Genomic DNA, 25,236 nt, shown 5'->3' with positions numbered 1-25,236 from the left:
TTGAAGTTATTTCAAAGAAGCACGTGGGACATCCTTTTCTTTTCTACTTAAAGACAGCCAACTCCTCAGATGTCACTCTCACGATTTGTGCCTGCAAGTGTTCACATCACCTCCGCATCAGTGCAAAAATATTATTTTTCTAATTTATTCCGTAAAAACTACACCTGTAAATTTAAATTACCGGTAGTCATCAAGGTTTTTTTTTCTTAAGGAAGTTTTAATTGTAGCAGGACAATGCCATATCACTATTCGCACAAAAAAAATGACTTTGAACTAGTCCAGGTTCTCAACATGACCTGTAAGGAGTCCAGAACACGGGATTTTGTGTTCAAATATTTGAATTTGTTCTGATCAAAATTAATTAATGCATCCTCATGCATGAAAAAAAGGAAAAATCTACAATTTTTAATTTTTAAATGTAAGTTTTCAGCAATGACTGATTCTAGCTGATCAAATTTCCCATAATGCAACTTTTGGATGTACAGAAGTACCAGCCTGTCACAAGCAATGACTTTTTTTTGCATTCACAGTAGTAAATCCGAATATGGCTGTTGATTCCAAATGTCGTCGTTAAAAATGTTACAGTAAAAATAAAGTTTGAACTGAAGAAACATTTTAGCTATACTGACACTTATTTTGCCCCAATGATATGTCAGATTTGATATGGAAGGGTGACAAAGCAAGATCAGCCTCTGTTGTCACCTTATCTTAAAGACTCACTCAAATGAAGACCTTGTTTTTTGTGTTTTTAAGTTCAAGTGGCATTTTTCTGATGATGGAGGGCATATATTAAGAAAATTAAGCTTAAAATTGCATTACTGAGTATTTCTTTATTTAAATTATTGTGAATCAGGAGCAGATGGAACAATGTCTTTGCCTGGCTTGGCCTGAGTGTGACTGTGCGTTTCAGCTCTACACACCCAATGTTGGCTTTGTGCAAATACAGGGAGCAAAGACTGAGCTTTGGTAAGAACCAGACTTGATAAGCTCAACAGGAATGCACTGTTCTGAATAGTATCTCCTGGTAGCAGATAAAGGTATGAACTTTTACAAAAAGCAAAGTAGGAAATTCCAACTGACTGTTATGTTGCAACGAGAAAAGGCTAAAAAAGTGCAAATGTTTGTCTCACTTCAAGAATCAGAAAAATGTAAGCATCTCGATTTAATGCATCACCATAGTGCAGTAATCCTGGCTGCATATCATGTAATTAGTCATTATAAAATATTTATAGATAAATATATTTTAAAATATATAATTCTTTAACTCAAAAATGTTTACATTTTAAAGTTGCATGGTTTATAAGGTTTAAAGTTAAAGCTGTGATAGTGTTGCTTGATTTAAACAATTGCAACATTAAAATTGTCTTTTTTTTTACTTCAGAGAACATTCAGTATAAAGGGTCCTCTAGTTCAAATTGTTAAGTTTAAAAAACTCTGCAAGAAATAATCACAATTTTGAAAGTTTGCATTAATATACACTGTAGGCTGCACTCGAAAAAAACAAACAAAACAGAACATCATCATATATTTCATGAATCTGACAGAATCAGTAAATGTCATATTTATCATTTTATTTCACTGCCAAACAGGAAAGCTTATTTACAATACAATGTGACCCAATGACAGCTTCGACAGTGTCTTTTAAAAACAGCTGTAGTTTTTAAAAAATGTGCTGTTTTGATGGGAAATCACACAGAGGGAACAATATATTTTGTTTTGTATGACCTAATGATGAAGTAGATGCAAAACGGTTGATAAAATGATGTGCACAGTATAAAATTCAGTGTGCAAGTGTGTAACCATTAAATGAATAAACGACAGATAACTCTACTGGAGAAATGAATAGATAAACAGATTTTTTTGTCTTTATTGTGGGATTTTAAAGAAAGGCGATTTATCAATTGCTAGATGCTACCTTGAATGACCTTTTAAGATATTAAATAAACACATTTAGCATAAATTTCCTAGAAAAAACAAAAGTTTCACCACAGTGAGCCGTACCCCTAACCTCTGCTTCGGTGGCAGTCTTTGCAGCCAACACCTTCCCATTCACTATAGACGTCAGACGGACTGCTGGAAGTCAACACTACCACGGGAACCCAACTGCCAGGCCATTTATTACAAAAAAACATAAATAAGAGGTGGCTTATATGGGTACTGTTAATTTACATAAGCTATCAAAGCCATGCCACATTTACAGCCTGTCAGGGCTTTTTCTCTCTTAAAGGGACATGCGCACAGTTTACAAACAGGGGAGGCGAAAGACTGCTGGGAAAGCAGCAGGGTTGGGAAGGCCACTTTCAAAATCTCACCCACTGTGGATTTCTAAATTATACTTGATTGATTTTTTTTTATTATCATTTCATTTGTGCTTTAATCATTAACACAGCTGGTTCATGTTATTTTATTTGCTTATTAATTCATTTAAAAAAGAAATCTTGGATTTTTTTAACAGTAAACCAGACTGGTTGGTGCTTTTTTTTTCAACTCTGAACGTAAGACATAGTTCCCAACCCTGTAAAGCAGTTAGCGTGGCAGACCAGTCACATGCACATGAGGAGAAATGTTCGGCTGAACACATTAGTGCTAGCCTTTGGTTCCCTGGCTGCTGGGTACTAAACATCATACAGAATCACAGGCAGCTGCAAAGCGAGGAGACTCATGTTCAGTGAAAGCACCATTCACGCATTAAAGTTGCTCTTGAGCACAGGAGTGGGGCTTCTTTTTCACTTGGAAACCTTGAAACAGCCAGTCTGCAGAGATAGCGGCTGAATTTGCTGAGACTCACCCCGGTTTGTGTTTGTCAGACACCCATGACTCTCATCCGACTGTGCAGAAATATTTGTTATTTAGCAATTTATGACGTGCATTTTTCACAGTCTTTTTTTTCTTCTTCATATGTGATGCAATGTACCGCGCAAAATGAGTATGCGCACATACTGGAAGCATGATGTTGCTGGGAACATGCAATTTTGAGTATACAGCAGAGGAAAAAAAGTGACATTTGCCAGTCATTTCTTTTATTTGCTGTTGGAGCATCATCTGTCATTTCCATTTGCATCTTCAGGCGCGCGACTCTTTCTTGGAGTGTGGCTTGTTTCCCAGCAGGGCATCAATCTCAGTAATGGTTTGAGGAGTCATTTGTGATAGAATCTGAAAGGGAGAAGTTGGCAATCAGGTTTGAAAAGGAGAGTTGGCTCTCACGCTGAATTGCAGCTAACTTAACATATCTGGTGGTTTAAAAAGCTGCGGCTTGTCATGTCCAAATACTAATGTGTTGGAGGAAAGAATAATATTTTACCTGGAGGGCACCTAAGTTCTCGATGAGCTGGTCTGTATTAGAAACACCCAGAAGCACTGAGCTGACTCCTTCACTGCGCAGACACCAGGCTGTAAAAACAATAGACTCCTATTTTAAATGATGCTTTTTCTGTTGTTTTAATGAAGTAAATTCAAATGAATAGAATTCCAAACACATAGGCACTAAAAAAGTATTAATCAATATATTTAAAACAAGCTCATAGTTTGACAATTTTCACTTATAGTATTAATGCTCAGCCTTATCATCAGAGGTCCTGTTGATGTTAGTGTAAAAATGTCAAACCGAATAATGCTTCAGCTGATCCTCTCCAGTGAATTCTTGTGTTGTGTTTTTTTGTTATGTAATGCAAATACATTGTGAATGAGGGGCCTCACTGCTGAGCAGCTAAAATCCACTCTCCAGCGAATGCTTTCACTTTCATCTGTTCATTATTAAAAGACCATGTCAACAAATTTCAGCTAAATATGGGCTTAATGTGGTTTTATGAATAATTGCCGCATAGAAAATGTGGCAAGTTAACTGCTTTTTTCACAACCTCGAGTTGATTCAAATGCTTTCAAATAGAAGAATTCACTGAATCTTTAGACAAAAATAGCAAATTAGTACATTTGATAATAAACAGGAAAATTCAAGGTAAAAATATGTAATTAATAGGAATCATTTATAAAAAACATATACAAAAAAACCCAACAACAACATTAATTATCTTCAAAGGCAGATTTAATGAAAAAATAAAAAAGGGTTACCCATAAATAATTACACCAACTAGCGAAAATTAAGTAATAAAGTAATTTAGAAATAAAAATAAAGGAAAGTATCATAAATAACCTATTATTTAAACTGTGTATTTCTAAATGTTTTTTTTTGGAAGTAAAACTTTCATATTTACAGGGAAAATTTATCCGAACATATAAGAGAAGTTGAGCTTTTGAATCTTGATTTTTCTGCCTTCAAAAAAAAACAAGTTTAGGGTTACTTCATTAAAAAAAGCTGATAAATGTGACCTTATCTCTAATTTCTCACTTGTCATAGTCCACCTAATCCCTTGTGCTATCCTAGGCACTTTAACATTGGGAGTTGGGTCATCTAGACCCACTAGACAGTGCGCTGAACCTTTTTTCTTCAATGATTTGTGATCTTCACTGGTGTCCATGGATTACATGAAATCTTTCCATCTTTATCCACCTTTGTGATGGTAGGAAGAAACCGTCAATGTAAGGATGGGGTCATAGGATAAACCAAGGGTTAAAACTGTTTCAATTACATTTTTCAATTACATTTTAATTTTTAAGTTTTTCTAAAAATTAAAAAGCATCTACAAAATTTAGTAGAGCACCCTCTTACAGTTCCACCTTGTAGACGTTTTTAATTTTTGCCACAACTCCCAGGAAATCTATTCTCACTCTGATGGACTGTTGAACAGTTCTAACAATTAAACAGATTTTTGGATTTTACTGTGGCTAATCATTTTAAGTACTAGTTTTGAAGTATTTATACAATTTTTGATTTAATTTGTTTTTGCAAACAATAGATGGTCTCTCCATAATCTATGGAATCCTAATAAAATTCTAATAAGCCATTAGTGTTGCTTTTAAAAAAATCTTTTCCCCAAATTCCTGCCTACCCACTCGTTCCCTGCTGTCTCTGTGGGTGGAAAGAGTAAACGTTGTGCGTCGACAATTCTGTGACTCACGCTGTACCACTAAAATACTTTTATTGGATTCCTTTAATCTGAACCTACAATAACAAGTAGGAAAATGAACAAAGACTGTGGTTAAAGCTGTGAACTCAGGCTGTTTGCCCGGATGTACCTATGGCTAACTGTGCTGCAGTGCAGCCCAGTCGGTCTGCCAGCAGATGGAGCTCTTTAATTTTAGCGAGCTGCCTGCGCCCCTCCTCACTGCTCACTCTCTCCTTCAGCCACTGGTAGCCCTTCATCAGAGCCAAAGAAAAAAAGAACATCAGTGACACCATACTGATGGGAAACAGAATCCCACAGAAGAGGAAACTACGAGTCAGTTCAATTAAACTGACCTTCATTGCTGCTCTGGAGCTCTCAGGGACACCATCGCTATACTTCCCAGTGATTAATCCACAAGCAAGCGGAGACCAGGTCATTGCTCCCACACCTGAGAGAATGAAATGTGAGTCAGTGAAACCAAAACGAGCCGTACGTTTATCCCAGGCGAGTGAGCACTGTGGATGACTGACCGATCTTGTGGTAGAGTTCAGGAAGCTGCACCTCAACTTTATCCCTCTGGAAATAGTGATATTCTGCCTGTTCACACACAGGTGGTATCAAGTTAAACTGGCGTGCAACAGAGTATGCCTCCTGGTAGCAAAGAGAGGAAAACAAACAGTTGCAGATGAGCTTTTTGATGCCAGAAGCTTTAATATCCTTCTACAAATGTGAGCTCATCAGTTCACCATGATCTCCATGGCACTCCAGCGTGACGTTCCCCAGTACATAGCCATACCTTGGTTTATTACAAACGTCATGGCCCGGACAATTTCTGGAAAATAGCAAATCATATTATTTTTGAATAGATGATTTCAAACAAATCATCACATAACTTTTTACCACACAGTAGCCTGTCAAAGCAAAGAGCTACAAGGTATCCTAAACTTCAATAGTAATAGTCATAAATAACCCATTATGAGAAGAGCTGGTAATATTTTGAAAGTGAAATGGATACATTGATTTGTAGTGTTATACTATACTATAGTATACTATACTATAGTATACTATACTATACTATACTATACTATACTATACTATACTAGGGCTGCACGATATGAGGAAAACTTGAGATGTGCGATATTAGAGATTAGTATTGCGATAACGAAATGATTTGCGGTATATAAACAAATAGAAAAATAACCAAAAACATCATTCCCATTTCATTGCAACAGTTTAAAATTATACTCCAAATGACCCTCATTGACATAGGTGACAAACATCTAACATAATAGGCCTCCATCTGATTGGTAAACAATGGGAAGGCGTCCATTTGATTGGTCAAAGCATAAAGGGATTTATTTGATTCGTTAAATGCGTCAAGCTGCCATAAGATTGTTTTAACACATTTTGGGTTTACGATTTATTGCGATATTTGCAGTCTTTTGCGATATGCCTATGGCAGAGCTGGATATTGCGATAACGATAAATTTGCGGTATATTGTGCAGGCCTATACTATACTATACAATACTATACTATACTATACTATACTATACTATACTATACTATACTATACTATACTATACTATACTATAGGATGCCGTGGCATGCCATACTCTATTCTGTAATATTCCATTCTATCTATTCCATCCTATCATTTCTATCATATTCTATTCTATTTCCACAAAATGTACTTATACTCCTGATGAATTTAGGGCTAAAATTCACCTGGGGTTTACATGTTACCCAAAAGCGGCACTCACACAGCTTTGCATGAGTGTTGAGCTAAAGTCCTCTGAGTGAGATTGTCTGTTTTTGTCTCCAATCAGTTACACTTTAGTTTCCAGTGTGTCTGGCAATTCCTTTCTAAAACACAAAGAGTAATCTAAAGACATTCTGGGTCACCCAACTGTTTTGTAGATGACTAGATCCATGTAAGTCTTTGTTTTCCTCATTCGAGCATCTGGCATAAAACTGTACAGCTGAATAGCCCCAATATTGCTCACCATTTTTTGTTGCACCGCTTATGTTAGGTTGGGGGCATAAAGGGCTGTAAGCTAGTGGGAGAGCATGGAAACAGCTCAGTTATGGGGGATGTGAAGGGGGAAAGCGGGGTCACTGTGTGGCAACAGTGTCACCCACAACTCAGAGGCAAATTTCAAATGAACTACTGCCACTCTGCAGAAGCTATGTACTTGAAAATGACATTTTTCTTTTTACTAAAAGCAGCATACTCATTTAAAAAAGACCCAATGACCCAATAGGAACATTTTTACAATAGATACAAAGATGATCAGAGTAGGTCTTTAAAGATCAACAATAAGGCTTTGGGGAGATCTTTTTTGATTTGTCTTAGATATACTGGTAAACTGAGTGAAAGGTAACATGACAACCTTTGAGGAACGAAACCATTTAGCTGTACTTTGTTTCTCCGTCAACATTTTCCATAAATTGTACAAAGTCCACCTTAATTAGACTGAAGTTACCACCATATAAAGAAAATGGTGCATGAAAGAAGTTGGTAGTTAGTATGTATGAAAAGTCCTCTGAAGCATCTCAGACTGACCTTCCATTGGGCTGTTGACATCATTTCTGTTTGCAAAGACTATGTCCACATAATCCAGCTGGAGTCTTGATAAGGATCCTCGTAAACCTGCATACAGGTAAAGCTAATGAGGATCTGAGACAGAGTGCAGCATTCTAAGGAAAACATACTAACAACCACTAACAGGAGTAAAAAAAAAAAGCAAGCTTGAACAATGGTCTTAATGAATTTGGGATATAGAGGCTTCAGTACTTCTTATTGATAACTAGAATAATACAGGAATCATCACATTATTGTGTATTTATGGAGATCCTTTATCTTCAGATCATCATTATCAGACTGAAGAATTAAGTTAAACATATGAAAATCCAAAGACTCTATATTGACCATATTTCCACTCAAAAAAAGAATGCGGTAGAAGTTTAGATGTTTAAATTTGAAGTTCCTGGTATTGAGTGAGCAAAGTTAAAAGAAAATCTGCCCTAATATGTTTCAGAATTGTAGGAATCTAGAGAATAGAAAATATAAACAAAAAAGTAAAATTGAAAAGTGATTTAGAAATGTTTAACATGAATAGCAAATCGAAGACAAAATCTTCTTTGTATTTTATTTTGATTTTCTTTAAATTCATTTTTTAGAAGTTTTTGAATATAAACTTGTTTTTTTTGTTTGTAAGTCTAACTTCTTAGTCAACAAAATAAAAAAAATATTTTAATCAAAATTTTAAGACAATGCAAAAAATATTTTTATTCTTTTGAATTTTAATGCTTGTAATATTTTTACAAAAAAGAAGTCAAGCCTGGATTTAACTTTGTGCTTAAGCGCAATTCATAATTTGAACTAATATTTTTTTTCCTGGTTTAGTATGGATGTTAAAATGCTTTAAATGCAGTTTCAAGACAAAGGATCCCTCACAAACCACAGGTTGGTTTTAAAATACAAACTAATTACCAGCATAAAAAAAAAAGGTTTAAGTGTTTGAAATAAAAATCCCCATCTTTAAAGTGAATACCTAAAATATGTAAAAACTCACTATTTTTGTTTTCCCATCTGTGCATTTTGACTATTTCCATTTGTGTGTTACTAATCATTTGTCCTACATTTTTTTCATTTATTTTTACTTGTTTGAATCTTTAAAATGTCATCTTAAATACATTTTAAATGTTTCTGACTATTAAGCCTAAAACAAAACTGCGTATTTTTCTGTCTAATGACAGAAAAGGAAAGCCCGATAAATACAGAGCTTACTGATGGCATTTGGAAAGAAATCAAGAAATAAATAGGGTAAGCATTCCAATGAGTCATTCATTGTCTTCCATGACGACAGCTTCAACTCCTTACAGCAAAGCACTTCAATAATGAAAAACCATATTCTTCATCGTTCATCTTCATTCTCCTCATATAGCAGCTGACAGATCAGCTTTGCAGGATGAAACTTTGTCAAAATGCATTTAGTCAGTTTCTGCCATAAGTGTTGAAATCCAGACTGTCTGAATGCCACTGAACTTACGCATCTTTGTCACGCATCCATCTGTGCATACATTTCAAACTGTCATCTATCAGACATGTAAACCTTCCTTTCATCAATTATTATGAGCATTTGCTGTTTTCTTTCACACTTTCTCCCTCATATGCTTCATCAAATCCGTGCCAAATGTAGGAAGTGACTATTTTATCACAAAAAAAAATATTTTTATCCAGTTATCCACAGTCCATCACGATTGCCTTTCTTAACAGTTTGTGCCTATAAATCCCAATTCCCATGTCTAACACTTCAAACAACCTCCCATTTCTATTTATTTGTTTGTAAATTGCTTTTCTTCAGCTATTTTTTCCCCAACAAATACTACTTTGAAATTCACATTCTCTCTGACATTTCCATTGTTAGTTCCTGGTTTCCTGTCACTCAGGTGTATGCAACACCTTAATAGATTGATCTTTAACCCAAACCTCACTGGTTTATTTAAAATTCGTATTTTTCATTTATTTTATTTTTTTACAAGTAATATTGTGTTACTTTTTTTTTTTTAAACAAAACATTTATTTAAGGCAAATAATTGCCAATCAATTACAAAAACAAATATCTGGTTAAAACTTTAAAGTTTTATATTTGCAATTCATTGAGCTTTTTGAAAATTCATCAATTTATACCATTATATACAACACACGTTTTGTGTTTTAAGTGCCCATCTCAAAGCATTTTACCCTCCTGTCTTTTGACTAAATATATTTTTTAATTATATTTCTGTTTGAGCTTTTAATTGCAAACAAATAAAGGCTCCGGTCCTTCTGTGCTAAACACATTCTGTAGTTAAGTAGTTAAAAAGTACAGTAGTTCTTATTCCGAAACACATTTGTTGTACCTTCTATGATGTGTTTTCTGGAGAGCCCCCTTTCTGTTTCTGCTCTGTTGAGAGATTAAAAAAACACAGGTTAGAATAAAATATGTTAAATGTAAATAATAACATTTAATGGCAGAAACTGTTGTTTTGTGTGATACTTACTGGCCGCCCCAGTAAATTTTTGTTGTGATCACAAAACTTGAGCGCCTGGCAGAAACACAGTTGTGAGAATAAGCAGTTTTTCTTTATTTGTGATTTAAAAGCTTTGTTTTTTTTTAGTATTATTAACTAATTGCTGCCAAATACTGTATTTATCTTTTTCAGTTTTTGACTCACTAGTTTGGGATTTTTTTTTAAAATAATGTGGATTCATTATTTTATTAAGTTGATCAGCCCTTTCCCTTTCTTTTTCTTTTTTCCATGCATATGAGTTATTTGAAAACTATATATTTTCACCTCCATCCTTTCTTCTTGATTATGTTCCCCAGAGTGATTTCCGCTCTGTGGAGAAAGGCAGATGTGGATTTGTTGCTGATTTTGAAATTGCTGTGCAACAACAGTTACTGTCAAACCTTTTATGCAAATTTCACGAGTTACTCTAAATGAAACGTTAATAAAAGAAAGGGATTTCATTGCATTTAAAATGATGTTTTAATTGAAGCTTAGGAGAAGAAAGTCTGACCTCCCAGAAGCGTACACCTCCGCTGTGTCAAACAGGTTCACTCCACTCTCATAAGCTATAGTCATTAGGTTTTCAGCCATCTGGGGGAAACGCAGACAATTAAAAAATGAAGGGGGTGGATTTAAAGAAGGCATTCCTTTCTTCAACAATGGTGAAAAAAGAAACCTAAATTCTGGATTTTCACAATAATTAAAAGCTCTTTTTTTCCCCAAAAGCAAACAATATGAGAAAAGACAACATCTCACCTCATCAGAGATCTGTGATCCAAAAGTAACCCAAGTACCTGAGCAAGGGTATAGGAAAAACAGAGAACTGATGTAAGACAAAGTTTGATGTGTGAACATATTTTTTTATCCTTTTTATCACTCACCTAAGCCAAGGCATGACACTCGAAGGCCTGACTTTCCCAGGTTCCTATAAAAAGAATGTTGAAAAATGTTAAACCCCTAAAAAATGGGAAAAACCCAAATGGTGAAACAAAATGGTTGAAAATTCTTTAATCATTCTTTAGGCAGAACCTTTTCCTTATATTTCTTCATAACTTTTTAGAAAAGAATTCAGGCAACTCTTATTTAACGTTATTTAAAGACCCACTCCAATGAAAATCAAGCTTTTAGTGTTTTTAATATGCACTTGTGGCATTTTTCTCATGATGGAGGACACTTGTAAAGAACATTAAGCTTAAAATTGCATTCTTGGGTATTTCTTCATTTATAATTGTTGTGAATCAAGAGCAGATAATAATAATGGATTGGATTTATCTGCACTTTTCAGACGCTCAAAGCGCTTACAATGTGTCCATTGTTCATTCACTCCTCATTCATTCTTGGTGATCATAATCTACTGATGTAACAGACTGACAAAGGTGGGGCTGCCAGTTTCACACCCACGGCCCCTCTGACTATCACCAGGACATTTGTACACTTTCACACACCAGTGGAGCAACACTGGAGGCAGGGAGGGTGAAGTGTCTCGCCCAAGGACACAACAACAGTTGACTGGGGGGAAAGGGGATTGAACCGCTGACCCTTTCATCATTGGCCGACCTGCCCAACCGCCTGAGCCTCTGCCGCCCAGATGGAAAAATGCTGTCAGAAAAAGCTTGTAGTTTGACGTAGAAATGTCTCCACTTGTAGACAAATAGATCAATGAACGTCTTCATTTTCCTCATCTGAGCTGGCTCAAAACTGTATGGCTGGAAAGCTCAAATATTGTTGCACTATTTTGGTTAGAGCAGGCTTACTCCAAGCTCACAATTTAGGGGCAAATTTCTTGTGAACTGCCACTCTGCAGAAACTATGTCCTGGAAAACGACACACGTTTTCAAGTTTTGGCTAAAAAACAGCATCATAATAATTAAAAGACCACTAGGAACGCTTTTAAAACAGATCAAGAGATGACCAGAGTGAGACTTTAAAGTTGTTTTAAATAAATAATAGTTTCCTACTTATAAAGGTCATTTGCTGTTTTCTCAGGAGAATGTAGGAGACTTTAAATGTTTCTTTCTGTCCATCCTGGTTTGAAGTAGATCATCAGCTTGTCCTTGGCTAAAATATGTTCAAAGCTTGTTTTTGATGTAGCACCTGCACCCACCTTCAAATGTTTTGATGAAACTGCTAGCATGCAACAGATATCACATGAGGCTGGATCCTCTCTGCTGGGTCAGAGGACCTTTTCCTTCGTCCAGGCTCAAACAAAGCCTCTGGTTTCATGGCTACTTGTCTCTAATTGTTTCTGAATAGCTGACCTTTTATCCATCATATGTTAATGGTACAGCAGTGAAACAGCTGGAGGGGACAGGGCTCCGTTCAGTTTTAGTTTCAGCAAAAGCCTCTTTTCTGTGTACATTAAATGCCCCAAAATGCTCCATAAGCTGCAGAGGAGTCCATTACTGTACTCAACTTGCCCCATCTGATTATCCAGACAGCTGAATTCTGAGAGGCTGGCAGGAAGATGCAAAGAGCTGCATTACTGATCACAGCAGAATGTACAACTTCGTACTTCATCCTCTCCTCTTCCTCCTCCATGAATGCTCTCCCCCACTCTAATTAGGCAGGGAGCGAGCTGGAGGGGCAGCAGAACTGCAGTGCAAGTTGCTGCTCACCGTCTTTTTGTCTCCAGTGCCGCTCTCCTCCCTGCTTCAGTGACTGCATCTACCACAAAAAAGCCAAATGCAGACAGACAGCTTGTCAAAGCATTTAGACACAGTCAGACAAGTTCTGCTTTTATTTCCCAGCTCTATTATTAATGCTGAACCTGGAGCTATTTTTAGATTTCTGCATATGTAAGTATTTGTGTCACTCTGCGTGCTGTGTGGGGGGCATCGATGTGTGAGTGTGCACCACGTGTGGGTGTCAGATATACTGTTTGTGTCATTACATTAAACGCACCGGAAATAGCACACAGGTGAAGGGTTAGGGATGACAAATCAAGGCATGTATGTCTGTGGGATTTTGTGTGTGGATTCCTTGTATGGTAATCTTGCTCCTGGTTGTCAGTCAATGACGGCTCTGGTTGTTCTCTCACGCTGACAGTCACTTTGAACGCTGTGAGTAAAGATCTATAACAAATATCAGAGCTTGTTTTCTACGACAGTTGTTTAAATATTCATCATGGTTTATTTATTAAGTTATTTATTGTGGAAAGTTTCTGACATCCTTGAAGAGAGTTTTTTTTGGCTTCAAGTTATGACAAGAAATCTTAAAAGTCGACACCAGTCATCTTATGAGCTATTGTAAAAGCGTTCCCAGTGGTCTCTATGCTGTTTTTACCCTCATCCCCATTATCGATCTACGCTCTCCTTCGAGGTTACAGCACCTCACAACCCAAACCTAACATTAGCGGTGCAACAAAAACAATATTCCGAGCTATCCAGCAGCACAGTTTTGAGCCAGATGCCAGCTCGGACGAGGAAAACAAAGACGTACATGGATCTATTTGTCTACAAGTGTTTCCATCAGATTGGAGGGGAGCAGGGAGCTTGTGGCCCCTAGCATATTGTTAACGTCACTGTTACAAGCTTTTTCAAACGGCATTTTTTGTCTGCTTCTGATTCACTGGAATTTGAATAAGGAAATACTCAGAAATGCAATTTTAAGCTTAATTTTCTTTATATACTGTATGTTCTCCTTCGTCAAAAAAATGCCACTTAAACATGTTTGAAACAACAAAAACATGATTTCCATTGGAATGGGTCTTTAAAAGTAAGTTTATCCAAAAGGATCTGACTATGTTTGACTATAAATAGCCTTAAGGAAAGTGTGTCAAACATTGTAAACATGCAGAATTACTCATGTATCACAGAAAAAACAAATATGTGCATTTTAGCTTGTAAAGTAATTTGGATAAATTGATAGTAAAATGCAACATACTGCAAAACATATCGTTTAATAAGACGCAAAAACTTGTTTTTACCTCGTTTCGCCATCTTTTACATTCTAATTTCTACCATAATTGGCCAAACAGTAAAATGATTCAGCATGAGGAGATTCTGCAGCTGTTATACAAGTCCTATCCTTTTCATACGCCTGCATTCAATATTCTTTTAAAAGAAGACTGCGTGTGCGTGACCCTGTCTCACTGACATGCATGGCCATCACTGGGAATTAATGCAACATGCCATGAGCAAACAAGAAGCCGGCATGAGTTCTTGGTTAAATTACATGACCGCTGTGTCCCATAAATTTTTTTTCCAGCTTGTTTCTGGGCAGTGGAGGATGTCATTGTTTCTGTGTGTGACAACTGGCTGTCCCCCCCCCCCTCGCTTTCAACTCCACCGCTCTCTGCAGTGCTGCAGTCTGCTAAATTACTATCGGAGAGTCTGGAGGGACACATGCTCACTCTTTTCTCCCTTATGACAGTCTTTGCCACTACGTCTCCCACACTCACAGCCACACTCATCAACGCAGATGCTTGGCCTGTGCCTCATCCAATGTGGTGCAAAAAAAAAAGAAAGAAGATCTTTAATGTGCGAGCGACAGCTAATGCTTCCACGTAAATATTCACGCTTCATGGGAATTACACTGGGACACAGGCACAGATCTACATACAGACATGCATGAATGCACTTGTGAGCAGGACACACAGAAACACAGATGCTTCATTGTGGTTCTATAAGTAGAGCTCCCTTAGCTACATTGTCTAATTTTTTCCTTTCTGTTTGTTTTGCTATAAATCATCACGTCCAAACAAGATGATTATAGGCCCATACCATCTATAAAATATTAATAAGACACACAGGTGCACTGTCACGGTGTTGTCAGCACTTTAACCTGTGCTGACATTTACAATTGGTTTTCACCTGAGACAGAAGACAGACTCTCTGTACAGATGCTGAGGTGCAGAGGAATCTTTTTTTAATTCACTAAAGTTGCCAGAAAAAAACCACACACAAGCACACACATGCTGAGGAGGCTTTCCTCCGGAGGAAAGCTCATACTGATATTATTAAAAACATTCACGTCCCTGCGTGTGCTCATATGAGCATTTCTATGTTCATAAGCCCTAAAAAGATTGTGCTTGTTGTCTTTTAATAACCCGTATAAACTGTTTCCAGCCTCTAAAGGGTCAGCTCACTCTTGCTGCAAGATAAAAATGTGATTAAATTGTTTTAACCAGAATTTGAGATACAAAAATTCACAAAAAGCTGAAATTAAGCAGCAGATTTCCCAATTATTAAGATATTACACCAATAAAAAAATATATAAATAAATAAATATGCCTATTGTGTTATCATGAAATGACTGAACTCATTGCTTGAAATACAGAATTTCTATCAGTCGTTCATCCCATTGTTTGAGAAAGTGAGACAAGAATTGAGGTGAAACTAAAGAAAAATTAAGCTTGGATTTGTATTTGAAATAGATTTATTTCAAGCAATTGAAACAACAAAAAAAAAAACGAAAAGAAGACAAATAAAAGGGACATGCATCTACATTTACATAAATCAAATTTAAGATTTTTTTTAAAATGATGAACCCAAACCCCATTTATAAGGCAAGAAATCACACTTCTTAAACCTGACAGGGCACACATGTGAAGTGAAAAACGTTTCTGGTGACTACCTCTTGAAGCTCATCAAGAGAATGCCAAGAGTTTGCAAAGCAGTAATCACAGCAAAAGGTGGCTACTTTGAAGAACCTACAATGTGACAATTTTCAGTTGTTTCACACTTTTTTGTTATGTAATTCCACATGTGTTAATTCATAGTTTTGATGCCTTCAGTGTGACTCTACAATTTTGATAGTCATAAAAATAAAGAAAACTCTTTGAATGAGAAGGTGTGTCCAAACTTTTGGTCTGTAATGTACATGAACATGTAAATGATGCCATTGTAATTACTCTTAATCATAAATCTCATAGATGCAATACAAGTTTAAAAAAACAGTTTTAGTAACTGCTCAAAAGGGGAGTGGGAAGAAGGAAATTTATATAACACCACCCCTGTTATGAGTTACCTGCCTAATTTAGCTTTTTTACGTATATATCTCATTCCAGTTCGTAACATCAAATTAAAGTCCCACTTCAATCATCTTTTGATCTATTGACAAATGATAGGCAATTCAGCCGTACAGTTTTGATCCAGATTATCTGTCTACAAGTGGATGCATCAGAACGGAGCAGAGCAGGGAGCTTTAGGCTCGCTAATTGTAGCTTCTACTTTACATCTGCATTGACATTTTTTTTGTTTGCTCCTGATTCACAACAATTTGAATGAAGATATACTCAGAAGTGTAATTTTAACTTTAATTTTCTTAATATGTCCTCCATCATCAGAAAAATGCCACAAAAACATGTTAAAAACACCAAAAGCACAATTTTCATCAGAGTGGGTCTTTAAAGATATTACATTATTACAGAAATCATTGCACACATCACAGATCAAATATGATGAATTGTTTTCTATTTGTGGTGGTCAAAAATAATACACAACACAAATACAAAATAAGCAGTATGAATACAAAACTCCTTCCAACACGGCTCCTGCACATTCTGCTCCTGGTTATGAAATACTCAGTAAGCAGGGACACAACTTTTATCTGCTTGTGTCTAGTAAATCCTAAAATTTCTCAATTGAGAAAGTTTGACTTGGAACTGAACCTCATCAATCTTGCTTCTGTCCCATTGGAATACATTTAAAATAATAAAATAATGTTGCACTAATTTCACCTTTTAATGAGACTGGACTTTAATTAAAGAGGTCTGAGATGACTAACTTTTTTTTTCTATAACTTTAGTACTTTCTGGCTTTCTTAGGACTACACAGAGTGTTTACTCATTATTTTGTGTTCTTGTATTTATTTGGACATGTCTTATTTGTTTTTCACTCCATGTGTCGTACTATGCAACTGAAGCCAACACCCGGTGAACAAACTTCTGTTGTGCCTTTTTTATTAGCTTATTCCCTTTTTTAACCCTTGTGCTATCCTAGGCACTTTAACATTGGGAGTTGGGTCATCTAGACCCACTAGACAGTGCACTGAACCTTTTTTCTTCAATGATTTGTGATCTTCACTGGTGTCCATGGATTACATGAAATCTTTCCACCTTTATCCACCTTTGTCATGGTAGGAAGAACACGTCAATGTAAGGGTGGGGTCATCTAAGATAGCACAAGGGTTAATATACACAATTTTTCTGCATAATGTTCAAAAATAGTCACTTTCACCCAGTTTTTAATAGTGGCAATCCCATAACACATTGAATCCTTTTCTTCACTGACTTTATTTTTTGTCATGCAAAATTGCTAATCCAGTCTCACTGGACCTCCAAAGAATTTTTATTTTTTAACACAGACCAATAAATTCTTCTTTTTTAAATAGAAAAAAAAAATCTGTTTTCCATGCCTCTTCAAAAAGGATTGTTAAACGATTTAAAAGTTGCGTCTTTTCAGCTTTTAAACTTTGTTATCACAGTGGTCCTTTGTTAGTTTTTGTTTTTCTATTATTAGACCTATCTCCAGGATGTCTTGTATGTATTTTTCTATTTGACTTTGAGGACCTGACATTGTAAGCAGTTTTTATCCAGCAGCAATGTAAGACTTTCAGTCGCCTCAACAGGTTCAAATGTTACTGAAAGCCATTGTTTGAAAAGGTCACTGCACTGTGCTGCTGTTTTGTGTCTAAGCCGCTCAACTGTATCCACAGAGGCCAATATCTTGAATGATGGGGATGTTTACTGGTTTTCCTTCTCTTACATGATAGCTAATTGAGAAGAAAATGAATTTTCACCATCAGAAAAATGTTTTTAGACATTTTTCATCCATCTGCATAACATGAATCTCAGCAATTTGCATCATCTCTTTGTAGCAATACATTATGGAGAAAATTGTAAAAAACTGCATTTCTTTTTATAATATGTTGAATTAAGGTTTTGAATCCTCTTTTGGTACTGTACTGAACATTTCAAATATAAAGTCTTTTTTTAATAACATTCATTCATTCATTCATTCATCTTCTTTACCGTTTATTCCCTTTTGGGGTCACGGGGTTGCCGGAGCCTATCCCAGCCACTTGGGCGTAGGCAAGGGATGCCCTGGACAGGTCGCCAGTCTGTCGCAGGGTAGAATATCCTCAATCACACATCCATCCATTCACTCTCACACTCACACCTATGGACAATTTAGAGTTGCCAATCAACCTATGAAGCATGTTTTTGGAGGGTGGGAGGAAGCCGGAAATCCCGGAGAAAACCCACACATGCACGGGGAGAACAAGCAAACTCCACACAGAAAGGTCCCCCATTGATGTGTTTTTCAGGTCCCCCAGCCGGGACTTGAACTGGGGGCCTTCTTGCTGTGAGGCAAGAGCGCTACCCACTGCGTCACCGTTAATAACATTCTCGCAAATTTGATATTTAAAAAGAGTAACATGAAATGTTTGTTGTCACTCACCATCATGCTCTGCCTTTTTATACTTAAGACCCACTCTGATTATTTTTTTAAATCTACTTTGAAAACTTTCCAAGTGGTCTTTTATTTATAATGATGCTGTTTTTAGGCAAAAGTAAAAAAAAGAAAACTGTGTTGTTCTTTTAGTTTCTGCAGAGTAGCAGTAATTCATCAAAAATTTCCTTTATTAGTGTGGCGTAAGCCTGTTCCTAACTCCCGTCATCCATTTGTTTACACTCTCTCTCGCTAGCTTACAGCTCCTCACAACCCCAACCTAATAGTACCGGTGCAACACAAATGGCGAATAATTTTGGAGCTAACCAGCTGTCCAGTTTTTAGTCAGATGCCAGCTCAGATGAGGAAAACAAAGACATACATGGATCTATTTGTTTGCAAGTAGATGGAGTGGAGGAGCAGGGAGCTTGTGGCCAGGGAATTGTAGCTTTTAAGTCACAGCTAGCTTTTTCAATAGCTTTTTCTTGTCTGCTTCTGATTCACAATTTAAATGAAGAAATACAAATGAAATGCAATTTAAGCCTGATTTTCTATATATATATATATATATATGTCCTACATTATGATGCTACAAGAACACCAAAAACACCATCATCATTGGCGATGACCATGGGTCTTTAAGAAACTGCATTGATTGGTTATTCTGTTCTAGAAAACTCCATCTGAGATTTTGAACATGTCCTGATCTTGATGTAGAATATTTTGGCCTTGAAAACTCAGTAGTTGACAAATCCTAATCAAACAGAATCTTCTATTTTTTTTGTAGAGATCATGTCTGACATGGCCCTGGCTAGTTTGGTGAGCCATCCAAGGGGAATCTTGCCTTTCCCCTCTAGTAGTTGGGATAGGCTCCAGCAACCCCGTGACCCTGAACAGCAACAAAGCGGGTTCAGAAACTGGATGGTTGGATCACAGACTGGAATATATAAAATAAACGTACTTCTAATTGTTGTGAACCAGGGAGTAAAAACGTGTGGGTTCTAATTAGCAGGGCAACATGAATTCTATACAGATTTTTAGAAGTTGTACATGGAATGAGCAGCCAGAACTAAAATCTTCTCACAGTTTGGATGTGTTTTGGTTGGAGGCCAATCTAAAATCAAGCGAGAGAAGATAGTTTGACTATGCTTAAGATCTGTTGGGCCTCATGGTGACTCACTAATCTGTTCATCCAAGTGGAAACTCAGCAACAAAAATCCAGAGAGAGAAAGAGAGAGGAGAGTTGAAGGTCAGACTCCATGCAGCAGCTCTCTTGTTTGCCTCAGCCACACGAAATCCTGCTTTCAGTAATGACAGTAAACTTTTAATTTTGTTGATCCTTTATGGTTTGTTTACCACGCAGAAAAAGGTTTTAAAAAGGTTGTTACAAGTTTTTTTTAATCTTTTTATTTTTTTTTGTCTTTGAACTAAAATGACAGTATTATTTTAAAGTAGAGTAACAGGCAGGCCTGTTCTGGATCAATGTCAGTGAAAGCCTAATTACTATATATCAGTGGAACTTGAGTGCTGACAGCTCAAACATTACTCCATCAGGTGCTGAGATTTCAGAACTCACATTTCAGGCACGATTTGTTATTTTGAAAATGTAGCTGCACGCCTAAGCATCAGAACCCCTTCAAATCCTTATGTCACCTTCCTGTTATTGCTGCTTAATCTGACTAGATTTTGCGATAGAAACACAAAGTACTGAATCTTTGTTAAAATAAAATGACAACATGTTGCGTTAGAATTTTAGAATTATTTCAAGATTAGCTTCATAAAACACTAAAAAGTTCAAATACTTTTTCATAAGACCTTACAAAAATGGATGTACAATTTTTATGTTGCATATGCGTTAAAAATAATGCTAAACCAAAGTCAATTGATGGAAAATATCTAAAAAATGAAAGATTATCTTAAAAATACTTTTTTTTTTTTAACTTGTCCTGTCCAACAGATGAGAAATGAGGGCCTCTTGTGTCGGACATATTTTACTTTAACAACAGGGGTTATTAATCTTCAGACAAACCAAAGGTATGTCAATTACAATTGTGTTTATCTTAAAAATACTTTGCTAAAACAAAAAAAGGTCAGACTTACTTCACAAAATGTAATTAGAGAAAAAGATCTTTGTTGGGTCTTTTTTCTTTTTTTTTCTTTTAACTTGTCCTGTCCAACAGCTGGGCAGACAGATGAGAGCTGAGGGCCTCTTGTGTTATACATATTTTACCTTAACAACAGTGGTTATAAATCTTTATTCAGAGGTATGTCTGAATAAACCCCTTTTGTAATCGAGGCCAAACTTTATTCATTTTAATCATTTTTGAAAATCTTTTGTGTTGGACCGGACGGAAAAGGAGGGAAGAAAAGAGAGGGATGTTAGAGAGGGGGGGATAGGAGGGTGATCATAGGAGGGGGGAGGTGGGTAAAACCATGAAGCAGCATAAAGCAACAAGCTACTGGATGTTTATCATCACGGTAAGGTTCAGATGTAATACAAATCTCAAAGGGGCGGGGCCTGTCCTCACACACACACAAATGTTATAAACACACCTGTTAGCTGCAAAAATGTCCGCATGTCAACATGTACACAATACAGATAGTGTTCACACACGCATACTTATGCCTTCAAGCAACCTAGTGTGAGATATTTCATTCAATCACGCAAACTATTAGTGCAAAGGTGAGCTAACACCTGTGCTCAGTTGAGTGTTTATGTTCTTCTAAAATGGATGATGGAATGTGAAAAGAAGGAGGGGGAGTGACCAGCCATCCCCACACCAAGACCTCCGCCGCAGCAGCCACGGCAGCCAGAAGCCCCCAACGCCATGCGGCAGCAGGCAGAGAACAACTGCCCCCCGGGGGACCACGTCCGCCACCCAGGCTAGGGCCAGCAGGACCGCCACGAGGCCCCCAGAGCCAGAGAGCAGGGAGGCATGGGGGGAAAGAGAGTGCCGCCCCAGCCCAACCAGGAGAGCAGCCCCCCCACAGCGCCAGAAGGGCCCAAAGCCGGGCCCCACCCGAGAGGGGTGCCCCCAGCCCCAGACGATTACCTCATCACCACCCAGGGGTTCTGGGAATCCCCCCGCCCCAACCCCAGGTACGAGCCAGGACCCCCCAAGGGGGCCTGGTGGGTCTTTAATGAGGGAAAGGTTTCTAAAATTTGACAGAAGGACCGTACCAGAAGCAGATGCTGGACTGTTTTGGTAACCCAACTCATAAGAGAAAGAAATAACATGGAATCTGGACAAAAAGATGCTTTCATTTTGATAAAAAATTTATTTATCCGTTTTAAAATAAACACGTTTGGAGATTTTATTTCAAAACTGTGGCTTTTTTTTCTCACTTTAGTTTATTTCAGGGGGTCGTCGTGCAGCGGTAGGGCGGTCAACCCATGATCGTATTATTGCAGGTTCAATTCCTGCCTCCCATGTGTCCACGTCCATGTGTCAAAGTGTCCTTGGGCAAGCGACTGAACCCCAACTTGTCTCTAGTGTAAGGTTGGCGACAGTGTTTGGCAGCCGAGCCGCCACCAGTGTGTGAATGGGACTGTTATGGAGAGAAATTAGACTCAGTCGGATTTGTGCGTGCGTAATTCTTGATTTGTGCGTAAATTAGGATTTGTGTATGCATATTCTTGCTTTGTGTGTGCGTAAATTAGGATTTGTGCATAAATTTGGATTTGTGCGTGATTTGTTACTCCCATGTTTTGTGTACAAGTTAAAAAAATATAAAATGAAAAAAATACAAAATGCAATTTACGTGTGCACAAATCAAGATTACAACAGCTTGAAACTACTTACACACACACATCTTTAAAAAACACGCACGAATCCCTTGTTACGCACACACGAAGCCAAAGTTACGTACGGATCTACCGTGAGACTGTTTTCACGTCTCAAAAATTCGTCCGTAAGTGCTGCGTTTAAATACAAGTGGAATGCTCGGTCATTAGAATTTTCCTATCAGCCTTCCCTTCTAAACGTATTTAAACGGATAATATACTTTTAATATACATATTAGTGTTTAAAAGTGAACGTCATATTCTCAGATAATAGTTTTTATTTTCCTTTAAATTTTTTTTAAGCCCTGCTGCACCCACTGAAGGAAATGCTGCATTCATATGGTGTTGGAAAAATTCCTTTCCAAAGTTTTTTCGGAAAAAACGTAAGATACAAGGATAATACAAGGAGAATCCAGAACTACAGGGAAAATAAAACATTTCTAAAGATTATCAATATAATTTATTCCAGTTTGGTGGCTCAGAGTAAATATTTTGAAGCATAAGGCCCCCGTAGTTTGCCCATACCTCCAATAAACCCAAAAAGCAGTGTCTAAAAAACAAAATCCTTCAAATTTGTCCATGAAAGACGTCCTATCATTCTGGATTTGTTGCCTTAAACTCATGTTTAGCTGTCAGATAGCCTCACATTTGTCTCCATCCTGGTATACAGAGGAAATCCTGGTAGACAAAATGACTACATGATGTGCAATATGGCTGCAAAATAAAGCCTAAATTATTAGCCTTCCACCACTGTGCTTGACAACTGATATGAGGTGTCAGCCTTATTTCCAGATTGCTTCAAGCCACAATCTGTCGGGAGCTGCAATGGCTCCCACCTTCAGCATTATTAATTGCACTGCTTGACTCAGCTCAGAACCCAACCCATTAACAGAGAACAGCTTGTCTCAGCCCAAAATCCAACAAGCCCATCCAGAATGAACAGTCGCTTCCACACAACTTTGACTGAGCGTTTCTCCAGGTGCAGAGCTTTTAAAATAAACTCCTCTACATTTAGCACATCTGTGCTATTTCTGAATCCGGATCCATTAACTTTGCTAAACATATTTTTCCAAAGTAACAATTTTATTCTGGAAACCCTTCAAAAAAATGTGATACTGTAAGTGAGTTTTTTTTCTCTCAACATCAACATAGGCCTATTTTATTATAGATTCTGTAATCATTGTATGCATTCAAGACCAGTCAGATAAAATTTTTGTTTTTTGTGTTTTTAACATGTTCTTGTGGCATTTTTCTCTTGAAGGAGGATAAATACAAAGATTTCTGTGTATTTCTTTATTTAAATTGTGAATCAGGAGTGGACAAAAAAGAAAAACAGTTCAAAAAAAGTCCAGTTTGTGAAAATACGCTGGGCAAGCCTATGGAAGCGATTCTGTAGCATAGTTAAAAATAAAAGTCAAAACCAGAAATGCTTTTTCATTTTCAAAATGAAGCTGTATTTTTGACTCCAAATTAAAATGAAAAAGCAATCCGCCAAAATGCTTTTTCATTTTCTACTTAAACACCGCTTATTCTGTCTCTTCATTTTCAAAAAGTTCTCTGGTTAAATGTGTAGCAAAATTTATTTAGAAATGTCTAATTTGACAATTAAAATGGATTAACAGAAATGCTTTTTCATTTTCAAAATAAAAAAATGAAAATGCAATCCCCTCTTTGCATTTTTATTTTAATTATGACACAGAATAAGCGGTTTTTAAGTAGAAAATGAAAAAGCATTTGAATGATCAATTTCTTATTTTAATTTTGAGTCATTGATGCAGTTACATATTGAAAATGAAAAAGCATTTCTGGTTTTGACTTTTATTTTATAATTATGCTACAGAATCGCTTCCATAACAAGCTCCCTGTTCCGCTTCGCCCAAAATGCAGAGGCGAATTTCTAATGAACTACTGCCACTCTGTTCTAGAGAACGACACAGGTTTTTTGGGTTTTGTCTGAAAACAGCACAATCATAATTAGACAATTAAAATATTCCGTCCCATCACCCAACTCAGACCTCATGGGCTAATAGCCAACAGGGTCATTCTCTGAATTCGGTGCACATTGGGTTATCTGGTAATTGAACATTTTTCCCAAAAAATGTGTGTTTCCTAGCATTACATCAAATTAAGGACTATTTAAACCTCTGAGAAAATATGTTTTCCCACTTTAGACATGAAATCCCAAAAGTATTTGAAAAATTAGTCACTGTAACAGTTTGTTTTGTTACAAGGTTGAATATTTTAGCGAAAAGTTGTCACATGTCTACATTAGCTAGGATATGGAGCTACATATGGCACAAGGAGAACAAGAAATAAATATATTTTTCAAAATAATTGTTTGCTTTTTCCCAAACAATAGTAAACATAATTTATGCATGTAACAGAGTTCAAGGGTTGAGCTGGACAATGTCAATCTGACAATAGAAACAATGAAATATGGGTAAGAAAGTAGGCTAATACTTATCCGTCTTCAAAGTATGAGCGGGAAAATATTCAGTGTTGTCACTTCCTGGTTGCAGAAGAAGTTGATCTTAACTATCATTTTTTTTAAAAGGGAGGATTATTAACCTGTTATGGGGTTGCACAAAACTGATGGACATGATTAAATGGTGACACTTTATAAAGATTCATGTATTTTTTCCTCTATTTCTTTTATTTAAGTGAAACTAAATAGGCAAATGATCAGGTTAGCAGAAAAAAAATGTGGTTATTGGCTATTTTTATCAGTTTTGCATTCAGTGAAAAAGTAACTTTGGTTGGTGGGGACATGCTCATTTGGCTGACCTCTACACTTCAACAACCCATGAAATTTTTTAAAACGTAATTTTTAAAGTATTTTTGTGTGCTGTAACGCAGAGACACCTGGATCTTTCCTTTTTATGATTTAAAATGCATTTTATGGCTTGATCAACACGAAAATCTTTGAGGTAAACCTGTGGCACACAAAGTGCACTGATTTCAGAGAATCACCCAGCAAATTAATAAAATATGGGCTTTTCT

The 25,236-nt window shown here is 36.8% G+C and overlaps 1 protein-coding gene across 2 annotated transcripts in view; it reads right to left on the bottom strand.

Annotated features, from left to right (window-relative positions):
- Nucleotides 1-1,556: 1,556 nt before the first annotated feature.
- LOC101158965 (voltage-gated potassium channel subunit beta-2) overlaps nt 1,557-25,236 on the bottom strand; it is a 31,313-nt gene continuing 7,633 nt past the window's right edge. For both annotated transcript variants that reach the window (XM_011483456.4, XM_011483457.4), the window contains exons 2-14: nt 10,941-10,984; nt 10,816-10,853; nt 10,571-10,650; nt 10,345-10,389; nt 10,051-10,095; nt 9,910-9,953; nt 7,568-7,654; nt 5,750-5,835; nt 5,534-5,654; nt 5,357-5,451; nt 5,134-5,254; nt 3,302-3,390; nt 1,557-3,153 (exon numbers count right to left, since the gene is read on the bottom strand). In XM_011483456.4, the coding sequence (XP_011481758.1) occupies nt 3,064-3,153; nt 3,302-3,390; nt 5,134-5,254; nt 5,357-5,451; nt 5,534-5,654; nt 5,750-5,835; nt 7,568-7,654; nt 9,910-9,953; nt 10,051-10,095; nt 10,345-10,389; nt 10,571-10,650; nt 10,816-10,853; nt 10,941-10,984 (985 nt within the window). In that variant the 3' untranslated portion in view covers nt 1,557-3,063. The remainder of the gene's footprint in view (nt 3,154-3,301; nt 3,391-5,133; nt 5,255-5,356; nt 5,452-5,533; nt 5,655-5,749; nt 5,836-7,567; nt 7,655-9,909; nt 9,954-10,050; nt 10,096-10,344; nt 10,390-10,570; nt 10,651-10,815; nt 10,854-10,940; nt 10,985-25,236) is intronic.

This window comes from Oryzias latipes, chromosome 14 (genome assembly GCF_053564925.1).
Source record: "Oryzias latipes strain Hd-rR chromosome 14, Olatipes_Hd-rR_3.1".
NCBI classification, from domain to species: Eukaryota; Metazoa; Chordata; class Actinopteri; order Beloniformes; family Adrianichthyidae; genus Oryzias; species Oryzias latipes.
Note: the sequence above shows the minus strand (reverse complement) of the source record. Positions and strands in the feature narration are given on the sequence as shown.